The 12770-nt window shown below is 34.6% G+C and overlaps 1 protein-coding gene across 1 annotated transcript in view; it reads left to right on the forward strand.

Annotated features, from left to right (window-relative positions):
• Positions 1-12770, forward strand: part of TSG101 (tumor susceptibility 101) — a 37358-nt gene that overhangs the window by 9105 nt on the left and 15483 nt on the right. Inside the window, exons 4-6 of the mRNA XM_010987457.3 lie at positions 2486-2649; positions 8841-8967; positions 12346-12412. Coding sequence (XP_010985759.1) covers positions 2486-2649; positions 8841-8967; positions 12346-12412 — 358 coding nt within the window. The remainder of the gene's footprint in view (positions 1-2485; positions 2650-8840; positions 8968-12345; positions 12413-12770) is intronic.

The raw sequence follows: 12770 nt of genomic DNA on the forward strand, positions 1-12770 counted from the left end.
GGGTTAGGGGCTCTGGATACAAAGGTAAATGAAGGATGTACTTTCTCTGGAAGAACATACACAAATAGAGGAAACAATAAATAGATAGTTACAGTATTCTATAACTGCTATAGAATAATAAAATATAAAGATGCTATGAGATTATAGAGAACAAGAACACATGGGAAAATCATGGAAGAAATAACATTCAAACTTGGTATTAAAGGATGAGCAACCATTCATAACAGAAGGGACAATCCAGGCAGAGGGGAAAAAACACTAGAGCATCAGTATTTTGTAGAGCATATATGATAAATTTAGAGAGGGTCAAGTAAAATTCATTGTTACTGACTTTGCCTTTGCCCTGAGGAAGTAAGTTCTGGTGAGGGAAATAGATATGTGGGGAAGAGGGAAACAGGAAACTGGTAGACATGATTAAAGAAATACAGCACTATATAAGTTTAAGGTATATAGCATAATGATTTGACTTCCTACCTCTAGAAATGATTTACCACAGTAAGTTTAGTGAATATTCATCATCTCTTATAGATATAAAATTAAAGAAATAGAAAAAGATATTTTTCCCTTGTGATGAAAATTCTTAGGATTTACTCTCTTAACAGCTTTCATATATAACACATACCAGTGTTCATTACACGTATCATGTTGTACCTTACATTCTTAGTAATATTTTATAACTGGAAGTTTGTGCCTTTTGACTACCTTCCTACGATTCCCCTCCCCGCCAGTCCCTGCCTCCGGTAACCACAAATCTGATCTCTTTTTCTATGTTTGTTTGTTTGTTTTTGAAGTATCATTGACCTACAACACTATGTTCCTGTTACACAGCGTGGTGATTTGATTTTTCTATATATTTCAAAATGATAACCATAATAAGTCTAGTTACCACGTGTCACCATACAGAACATTACATAATTTTGATTAAATCCCCCATACCCATAATTCATTTATTTTGCAGCTGGAAGTTTGTAACTCTTAATCTCCCTCACCCATTTCTTTACTCCCACCTTCCTCCCCTCTGGCAACCTACTATTTGTTCTCTGTACCTATGAGTCTATTTCTTTTTAGTTTTGTTTGTTTATTTGTTTTGTATTTTAGATTCCACATATAAGTGAAATCATACAATATTTGTCTTTCTCTGTCTGGCTTATTTCATTTAATGTAATACACTCTAGGTCCATCCTTGTTGTTACAAATGGCAAGATTTCATTCTTTTTTTTATGGCTGAGGAATTTCCACTTTGCATATATACAACATCATCTTTATCCATCATCTATCAGTGGGTACTTAGGTTGCTTCCATACCTTGGAATATTATTGTAAATAATGCTGCAGTGAACATAGGGTGCATATATCCTTTCAAATTAATGTTTTCATTTTCTTCAGATACCCAGGAGTGTAATTGCTGGATCATATGGTAGTTCTATTTTTAATTTTTTAAGGAGTCTCCATACTGTTTTCCGTAGTGGCTGTACCAGTTTACATTCCCACCAGCAGTGTACAAGGGTTCCCTTTTACACACACACATAAATTTTATCTAAGCTAAACCTGTGTTCCTTCACTATTTTTCTTATGGCATAGTTCCTAAGCCTAAGTAATTCTGGAGAATTCTTCATTTGCACAAAGCAAAGAATTTTGGGTGGTGGAAATAAAACTGTTTTATGTATTAGTATATACTTTTGGATTTTTTTTTTCCATTGTAAAAGTACTTTTGTGTGAAATAAATCCAAAGTCCCATGACTAATTTCTTAAACTGAAATTTATGTGTATATACTTTTATGAAGTAAAACTATTTCTAAGGGAGATAGGAAATGTATCTGAATTATGTTAGGTGATTCAAATGGTTGCTTCAAAGAAAAATCTTTGATTTATGTTTAATATATTAACTCTATTGGAGCCTTTGAAATACAGTTCAGTTTGACCATACGTAGTCAGATTCGTCAACTGAGAGAAATTCTACTACATAAAACAAAGAGGAGGAGATGACATCATTGATTCTGAAACTACTACTGAAAATGCCATATTGATTGGTCAAGCTGTGGACACTAATCAGCATCTGCTTGGCAGTTGGATTAGGTCTTACAGTCTGGCTTTTGGCAAGCGAATTTCAAGTCCAGTTTGTATCACTTTCTGATAGGACACCATAATGGTCTTCCTTCTACATGCCTTCCCAGTGAACTTTATTAACTGAAATGGCAAGAGTCAAATAACAGAGAATGGCTTAAACCAAAAGATAATTTGTGAATAAAGTTTTTACAGCAGCAAGCAGTCGCTGGCAGAGTAGTGATCAATTAGCTCCTTAATCCTGCTGACGTATTTTACAAACTGAAAATTGAGAAACTGCACTTAAACAGAACCTTGAAGCATAAAATATTTGTTGTAATTTTTTTTAAAGTGTTGCTTAGTTGTAGCTCTTTCTTGCTTATTTCCTAAGCCATTACTGAAAAATAAAAATAGAGTAACTGAAGTTTCTCTTTCTCTCTCAGGTAATACATATAATATTCCAATATGCCTGTGGCTGCTGGACACATACCCATATAATCCCCCTATCTGTTTTGTTAAGCCTACTAGTTCAATGACTATTAAAACAGGAAAGCATGTGGATGCTAATGGGAAGATATATCTTCCTTATCTACATGAATGGAAACACGTAAGTATCAACAGTATTCTGCGAATTTATTGTATTTTATATATTTTGTTCACTAGCATCTACTTTTTGTTAACACTCAAAGAAGATTCCAAGGAGGATAGATAAATTCATGTAAGATCACTAATCACTGAGCTGGGTAATTAGAAAAGGCTCTCCAAAAGAAATATATTTATGTAGAGCTTCATAGTTTACAAAATATGCATAGTCACTGTTTTCTTTGCTTGAGTTGAACCTTTTAAGACTAGACAGACTTCACATATTGGAAATGCATTTTTAAAGATATGGTGGCATAAATTTGGGAAACTGTTCAAATCTCATTACTCAAAGTGTTCCTATCAAGAAGTAATAGTAATAAGAAACTTCTGTTTCTGCCTCTCATAGTATAGCTCTGGGAGTTCCTATTAAAAAACTGGAAAAGGGAAACAAAGTACACAAAACATCTGTGCAGGGCTTTGGGGCTTTGGAGACCTGTTTTGAGGCAATTAGGACTTGCAGGGCTAAGATCCCATAGAGAAGGGAACTGCAAAGAGATGAGTCAGCGTTCGGCGTGTTTTCCTTAAGAGTATTTATTGATCTTGGTGGTACAGGGTGAGAGGCTGAGAATCTGGGCAGAAGGCCTTACCTAGAGGCAAAGATGTCTGTAGAGTTTCTAACAGTCTCACAAGGCTAAAAAGACAACAGTTGCTGTTCTGTTTGCGAGGCAACCAATACTTTAGGAGCCAGGATTTGGGAGAAAAGGAAGCTACAAAGAAGTGAGCCAGGTAATCTGAGTTTCCCCCTCAGTGGATATGCTGAATTCCTAAACTTCAAAGACAAGATGCTAAAAAGCTAAGGTTTTAAAAAGGCTTTGAAAAACACAGCCAAATTCTCAGCAGTACCAGGTTGAAGAGGTAATAGGAGTTCTGAACCTTATCAAGGAAGAGGGGTTTAAATAAATATCCTAGGCTCTTAGTCAGCACCACTGGAGGAACACACCCCAGGAGTGGGAACTTGGCAGAAAGAGCCTTAGAAAACCTAAGCCTTGAATCAGCTCAGGCCCTGATTATATTAAGGTGATTCTCACAATATCTGCTGGCCAGAGGATAGAGTGAACGTCCTTGCTGGAGGAATATAATATATACAGCCTGCATAATTTTTCATGAACAGTGTCCAGCATACAATTTAAAATTACCGGGTACATCATGAGACAGGACAAAGAGGGAAAAAAAGACAATAGAAACAAGACACAACCATCCCCAGATATCTCAGTTATCAGATACAAACTTAAAAATAATTGTGGTTAGTATGTTCAAGATAGAGAATTATATTAAAAACAAACTAAGTAGAAATCTTAGAACTGAAAAATACAGTAATAGAAATTAAGAACTCAATGGATGGGTTTAGTAGCAGATTGGACTCAGCAGAATAGAGAATTAATGAACTGGTGAATGAATACTTTATATATTTTTAAAGCTGTTGACTTAGGAATAAACCTTACAGAAGATGTACAAGTCCATTTTGGAGAAAATTTTAAATTTTATTGAAAGATATTAGAGAAGACTTAAGTCAAAGGAAAGAGGACCTTATTCATGGGTTAGAAGACTCAGTATTATAAAAATGTTGGTTCTCTACAAATTGATCTGTGTCCTAACAGAAATTTTTGTTTCTTTGTGTATTTGTTAATTTTGTGAACTTGATAAGCTAAATCTAAAATTTATATGTAAATGCAGATTAAGAATAGCCAAGAAAAATACAGTGAAAGGGACTTGCCCTGCAGATATCAAAATATATTTTTTAAAAACTAGTAATTAAGATAGTATGGAGTTGTCACAGGAATATTAAAATGGATAGATGGAACATAATAAAGAACTCAGAAAAAGACCCACTATACAGGCACGCCTTGGAGGCTCAATTTCAGACCGCCACAATGAAGCAAATACTGCAATAAAGTGATTGATGCAAATTGTACAGTTTCCCAACGCATATAAAAGTTTATGTTTACACTATGCTATGTAGTCTATTAAGTGTGCAATAGCATTATGTCTAAAAAAATGTTCACACCTTAATTAAAAAATACTTTATTGTTAAAAAATGCTAACCATCATCTGACAATGCAGAGTCGCCACAAAATTTCAATTCGTAAAAATCGCAGTATCTGTGAAGCACAGTAAAGTGAGCATGATAAAATGAGGTATGTCTGTATATCAGCACTTGATGTGTAACCGTGGTATCATAGCAGATCATTGCAGATAACGTTAACTTTTCAGTAATGGAATTGGAACAGTTAAATTGCTATTTGTATAGTACACAGAAATCACTTTCAGATAGATTGTGAAAGGCAAAAAGATCAGACTTTGAAAACAATGTAGGCGACCGCCTTCAGGTTCTTGCAGTAGGTGAGGTTTTTTAAAACAAGATGCAAAGCTTTTACTATAAAGGAAAAGACTACTAAATTTTACCTTGAGTTTATGCAAATTAAGAACTGTTCATCAGAGACACATTAAAAAGTGTGAGGAGACTAACCACAAATTGCAAGAATATACTTGTAATACTCATCTCCAACAGTATAATATCCAGAACATAAAAATAACTTCAGGGAATCATTAAAAGAAAGAAACTCAATAGAAAACTAGATGACACTCTTAAACAAGTACTTCACAAAAGAGAAGTCCTAATGGCCAGTAAACATATGGAAAGATGTTTAACCATGCTAGTAATGAGGGCGATGTAAATTAAGACCATAATGAGATACCATTATATATGTATCACATTTGCCATTTGACAACACCAAGGGTTAGAGAGGATGTGAAGCAAGGGAACTCTTAGGCACTGCTGATGGGAGTAAAACTAACACAACTACTTTGGAAATTAGTTTGGCATTACCTAGTAAAGTTGTTAAGTGCATTTCCACTCCGTGGTATATACACAACAACAAGGTTTCTCAGCCTCAGTGCTACTGGCATTATGGGCCAGATAATTCTTTATTGTTTATTTAATGGGAGGGCTATCCTGTTCATTATAGGATGTAGGATCCCTAGCCTTTATCCACAAGATGCCAGTAGTGTAACACACACACAGTTGTGACAACCAAAAATGTCTCGACATTTCTACATATTCACTGGGAGGCAAAAATAGCTCCCCTAGTTGAGAACCACCGCACAAGAGTTACCTGTGCACATATATACTAGGAAACATTGCAATAATGTTCATGGCAGCATAAATAATCAAGGACTGGATATAACCCAGATGACTATTAACAGGAGAATGAATAAAGAAGTTGTATATTCTTTCAGTGGAACACCATACAGCAATTAAATATAAAAATTATATTAATATAAATTAAATAAATTATAAATGAATTTATAACTGTCCTCTTTAACAGGAATGTATCTTACAAGCATTGCTGAAACATGTCTCAATAGAATGTACAGTTTAATTCATATGACATTCAGAAACAGGCAAATTTACTTACTGTTTAGAAAATCATTTATAAGGTAATATGTTTAAAGTAAAGAAAAGAATGATTATCCCCTACGTCAGAGAAGTGGTTACCTCAAGAGTAGACAGAGGGGCATGCAGTCAGGGACTTCTAAGATTTCCTGGCAGTCTTGTTTCTTAATCTGGATGATGGCTGCACAAGTATTTTCTATATTGTTATGCTTTAAAGTTAGATATGTTTTATACATTTCTGTATGTATGAAATATTCGACAAATCTAACAAAAAAGACATAATGTCAGCTAAATTTGGTGTTTGAGGCTCTATCATGGAAGATCCTAGTTGTTAGCTAAGGACTTTGTCCCTTAAAGGCAATCAGGAGTCATTTTAGATTTTTGAACAAGAGTGGGTATTAAAGTCAATGATTATTAGGTATAATGTCTGAAGTGTACTAGAGAAATACATCAGTTAGCTCTCTGACTAAAAATCACTAGCTGCCCTAAAACAAACCCCAAAATGCTAGAGACTTAACACTGGAAATTTCTTGCCTTGATAATTGTTCACTGGAGTGTTCCTCGTTGGCAGGCAGCTTTCCTCCACTTGGTGCTTCAGGGACCCAGGCTTTTTCCAATTTATGGTGCCACCATCTCCCAGGACTTCAGAGTCCTCTGCATCAAGGAAGACAAGCAAAGAGAGGCTGGTGAAGGAGTGCTCTCCTCCTTACCTACCTTGGCTTAGAAGTTAAATCTCTGCTGCTTATGGTCCATTGGTTAAAAACTAGTTGCAAGGAGGACTGGAAAATGTCTTTCCATCCTAAGTAACTGATTCTCAGCACCACCTCTGTATTATGAAAGGGGGAGTGTGAACTTTTATAGAAATTCTCGGCCATAATAAGGAAGACTAGAAGCCACACAGGAGGCTACTGCAGTGTCTAGCATGACACAGAACATACGTTAGGGCTGCTGCTGCTTATCCTGTTCTTACACTGATCCTGAACATGTGTCGCATTCTGCTTAGAATGTAAAATCTTACCTTTTCATTGCTTGTGGAAATGTAAACAAAAAGGGATAGAAAAGAAAGCAAGTTTGCAGTTTTCAATAGGAAAGCAATTTTATAAAGATATGGCATTTGAGCTAAAGTAAACTGCAGTATTCTTGCTACTTTTTTCATGTCCTGTATCATTCTGAATTAGTTATTTGTCATTCTGAAATATTCATGACCTATTGCTTTATAATAGGCCTGGAAATAGATGTTAAGATTAGATTAATTTTTCTTCCTTCAAAGACTTTAGTGTGAAAGAAGTAGAATGTTAAATTAAATAAAACTTGTCCTGACAAAACTATGGTTCTAAGACTGCATAAATGAAGTACCGATTTATACTACCACATGAACGGACCTTGAAAATATTATGCTAAGTGAAAAAAACCAGACACGTATTATATGATTCCATTTATATGAAATGTCCAGAATAGGCAAATCCATTGATAAAATAGATTAATGGTTACCAGGCCTGGGGGGGGACGGGAAATTGGAAGTGATTACTAATGGGTACAGGTTTCTTTTGGGGATGATAAAAATGTTCTGGAATTAGATAGTGGTAATGGAAAAAAACCCACTGAACTATAATACCTTTAGAAGCTAAATTTTACGATATGTGAATTATATCTCAATTTTTAAAATGCATAAGGTTGTGATTTAGTTGGGAGTTCTGTTGGACTGAACAGTTAACAAGAGATTAAAACGTGGTCTCAATAGTGACCCTCCCCCCCACACCAGCCACAATCTCCAGCCCACACTCCTTGGTGCTACACAGATACTGTACATGCTTACTCCCAGTCCTAGCAAATAAGTTCACAGACAAACATAAGAAGGTATTGGGATAGTGGAAATCAGCAAGCTTTCATAAGAAGCTTTCTGAAATGTTATCTATTATCATTGTTCATGCACTGGGACAGAATTGAACAGAATTGGTGCTTTGGAAAGTTGAAAACTGCTAGTGAATTCTTCTTTTGGGAGAAGGGGAAGTCATGAAGAAGATTAGCTGATCAAGATGACTGAGTAATCCTTCAGAACCTAATGAACTCATGAATGAAGTATATGAGATGAGATATACACAAAATATAGTAAGGTTGAAAATGGAACCATCAGATAAGCCAGTTTGAACAACTTTGCCTAGCATAGTTTGTCTTAAATTAGTGATCAGTAGATACTTGAGAGAAAAGTTTAGCAACCTTTATGGGATACAGGCACTTTCTTACTAACTGTGGTATTGAAGGAAGGATCCTTTAACATTTAGTATCGTGAACAACAATCTAGTGATTTCTAAAATGGAATCTATCTGTAATTTCAGAGTTCATAATACTGTCTTTAATAAAAATTAATCTGGGAACATGTGTTTCCAAGGTAGCACTGTTATTTTAAAGGCCTTAAATAATATTTGTGACTACTGCTTACATCCATCCCCGAGTTTGTGCCAGATACTTAATTTATCCATTGGGAATATAACAAGTTTTGGTTAGCTGTATGGTGTCAAATGAACAACAGTAATATCTGAATTTTTCAGCATACTGCTTTGGCTAGTGCTGTTTTTATATGCATGAAGCAAAAACCTTGCTACACATAAAAAGTCAAAATCACCTTTATTAAATTAATTAAACAGAATTTTCATGTTTGAAAATGATCAAGCTGAGTTGAAAACAGATAGGAAATAGCCAGATTTTTCATTTTTGCCAAAAGGTAAATCTGTAGCTGACTTAAATTTGTTTTCTGTTTTTAGCCACAGTCAGACTTGTTGGGGCTTATTCAGGTCATGATTGTGGTGTTTGGAGATGAACCTCCAGTCTTCTCTCGTCCTACTATTTCAGCATCCTATCCACCATACCAGGCAACAGGGCCACCAAATAGTAAGTAGAATAGAGATTTGATTTTTAAACTCATAGAAATAAAAGAAAACCATGTAAAAATGTTTTTGTTAATAACTCCACTTTGCATTTTAGCTTTTCAAGTTAGTGGATTTGTTGGAGGTATTCTGAGGCCCCACATCTGCATGTACAGATTCCCAACAAAGACTGGCATTTGGGCTTTCGTTTGTGGGTAGAAGTCTAACTATGGGTGTGCTGGATTCCAAAACGGAGAAAGAATGCTGGAAGAGAGCTAGAATTTTTGTTTTTATTATGCATGCCATGGAATAGCTTTATTTGATCAGTTTGGAAGTAGGTATTAACATGAAAGACAATCTGCCCTCTCCTTTTCTTTGCAACTCCAGAATCAGTGTTGTAGATAAGAATCAATTATAAAATCAACTAAATCATTCATGTTCAGCTATTCTGGGTATACACAATGGACATCTATCTAGCTCTCAGTTTTCTTCTCCTTAGTACAGCCAATTCATGATTTTACTTTGAGTAGAGAGGTTGGGCCATGGAGTCAATATCAGTTCTCCCCTGATTGGTATACATTATTTCTGTTATTTCTGGTTTTTTAAAAAATAATTCTTACTGATACTTTAAAATCACCCTAAATAATTGAGAGTTGGTTGTACTTAACTTGTTTTGACTTTACTAAACCTGTATTGATTTGTGTTTTGAGTTGTGATTTTTAAATAAATTTTAAGATTGTTAATTAACCAAACTTATGTATCTTATAAATTAGATTATGTGAGCTTTCATTTTTCTCCTGATGAAAATTATCCTTTTCCTTTTTAATTTGTTCTGTCTTGAGAAGCATCTTGACTCACAAGTTGAATGGGAATTTAACAGGAAGAATTTTCTGAATCCATTTCCTTTCTTTCCCTCCTTTCCCAGAATAAGCATGATTATAGCATTTAGTAGCTATTTTAATAAAGATTTAGGGATTCTCTTGGACCAGAAATTTGTTGTCAACTTAATAAAATATCTTGGCTTTAATATCCAAGATTAGATAATCTTGCTCATCTAAGTTTGAAATGCCAAATATTTCCTAGTTCATCATTTATTTTTATTTGCTCAAATAACATAGCCAGTTACCACTTAAGATAAAGGTAACCTTTCAGAAATTTAGACAGTCTCCTAAGCAACAATCTTCCTAAGTTTCTTTGAGTTTTATATTGACATTGGAAGTGAAGCATTCTAGAAAGAGACCACACTAAAGAGATCACTATTACAGTTCAGTTTTTCACTCACTCACTATAAATCACATTAAACAATCTAGATCTAATATAAGTAAATTACTAAAAGAGACTAATTTATTATATTCATTACAGTTTTAATACTTTTATGCATTTAAACAGTATTTATTATGATCAGGTATGACTGCAAAGAAATGAAGGTCTGAATTCCATTTTGCACACATACACCAAGGAATAGCCCAGAAATTTGGATCCATACTTAAACAAGTACTATCTCCTAGTTGAGAAATTATATTCCTCTTCCTCTTATTATTATTATAATAAACATTTTTGATCTCCTGGTTTTAGGATGACTTTTGAGCTAGCTATAAGTCATACTAAAAAAAATGTTATGACCAAACCTCATTTTTTGATGACTAACAGTAACAGTCAACATTTATTGAATGGGAACTATGATACAGCTAAACACTTCATATTAGTTCTTATTTAATTCTTATAATAACCCTGTATATTATGCATACCTGTATTCCATTTTATTCTGGCTCTGAAATTACTTTGCCTCATTATCTGCTTCCTTACCAGTCTTGGGTTCAAATAACTTTTGTTTCCCAGAATCAAAATTTGAAGACTTTGGTTGAATTAGTAGCTTTTTGGAACCTTAGAAAAGGAAAATTGCTTATAATTATGAGGAAATTGCTTATAACTATGAATTGGTGGTTTTTATGTGTGTGAGAGTATTATGGGGAAAGAAACTAGTAATTGACTATACATGTTGCTGACACGTAATTAGTGACCTCATCTTTTGATGTTCATAAAGATCAACTTTGTGCTTTGCTCCTGGGGAAGAAAAAATGTTTTATGGAACCTTGCAATCGTGACATTTGAGGAGTTTTTCTCCCTTTCTGAAATAGCATTGAAAATCATCTTAGCTTCATTATACTTAAGAAAAAAATTTACTTATGACATCTATAAATTCATCCTAATAGGAAGACAGAGAACACTGATACTTGGAGATGTAAGCTCAGCAGTTCCGATAAAGACCCTTGGTCAGAGCCCAGCATACTTCTGCCACCCATTTGGATTATGTGCTCTAAAAGTTCATTTCTTGAAGGTTGCACCTCTTTTGCCTTCAAGCCTTTATCCATTCATCTACTAGATCACTTTTGTTTACGCTCCACCTCCTACATTTAAATTAGCTACTTCCTGTATAATCCCATATATAGCACTCTGCTTCCTCTGTCATAGCACTTAACACTCCTTGCTTGTTTATCTCCCCCACTAGACTATAAGCAACTTGAGGCCAGGAATTCTTTCTTTTTAAATCAAATTCCTGGTGCCTGTCACATGAAGGCACTAAAATATTTATTGGATTAAGGGCTATTTCATCATTGTATTCAGTGAGAAAAATTTCACTGAGGATAAATTGATTCTCACACAAGTCATTTCCAGATAAAGCCAAAGTTAACTTCTTCTCTTTTTCTTCCTTGATTTTGGTTAGCCTCTTGGCACCACTGACTAGTTCTATGTCATTAGTGTTCTCTTTAAAATGTATATAAAGCATTCTTTAAGCTTGCTAGATTTGAATCTTTTTCCCCCTAGTATTTCCAAGATTTGTTTGTTTTGTTTTAACCAGTCTAGCTGAATATAAGTTTTGTATTGGACTTATTACAGTAATTTGAAGTCCTTTAAAGTCCTCAATCAAGCCAACAAAACCAGCTGTGCTAATCGGTCAACATAGTCTTAAAAGAAATATCGAAAAATTTCTTAGATATAATAAAGAGGTCACTTTCTAAAAAGCTGACCTTGGACCAGAGGAGGGCAGAATTACCTTCCTCTGAATTCCATATTGAACTGGCTCCTGTCTCAGGTTATAGACTCCTTGAGAGCTTGAAGAGCTGACCAGGTTGACCTGTTTGCCAGTTACTCCTTGTTGGGATTGTCATGTGTGTTGTCATAACTCATGTTTAATGCTTTTAGAGTTATGTGATTTGAAGGTGTTTATTAGTTGCAGTAAAGAACTAATATGGGTGGAGTGTTTGTTTTATTTTTGTACTGAGATTTGGATTCTTCAGCTGTATGAAATTTTGCTGTGGTTTGATGGTGATGTATGTCTTATTGATAACCTCTATATCTGGGACTATGCATATTATTTTTAAATGTTAAAAATTATTTTTAGCTTCCTACATACCAGGCATGCCGAGTGGAATTTCTGCATACCCATCTGGCTACCCTCCCAATCCCAGGTAATGAAAAATTATCTTTTGAATAGTTGTATTTGAAATTCTATTAGATCTAGAATAAAAGTAATGGGTGCTAACTAGGGCATTAAAGTAAATTTAGTTGCAGTTTAATAGAGGGTAAAACTCAATTTATTGGTGAAATTTTATGATATGTACATAGTTCAAAAGGAGTTTTTTCCATTCCAGAGAAATGCAGCTCCATTCTGTTTACAGAGAGGAAAGGGGTAGGGAAATGACAATGATTCTTATTAGTTTTGGAGACCTTGATATTCTTGCTGCTTCCCTTTAAGAACTTTGTGTATCCAGTATAAATAGCTGAAAGGTTAACAGAATACTAATTATGACTTCAGCCACAGAGAAG

This window comes from Camelus dromedarius, chromosome 12, assembly GCF_036321535.1.
Source record: "Camelus dromedarius isolate mCamDro1 chromosome 12, mCamDro1.pat, whole genome shotgun sequence".
NCBI lineage: Eukaryota > Metazoa > Chordata > Mammalia > Artiodactyla > Camelidae > Camelus > Camelus dromedarius.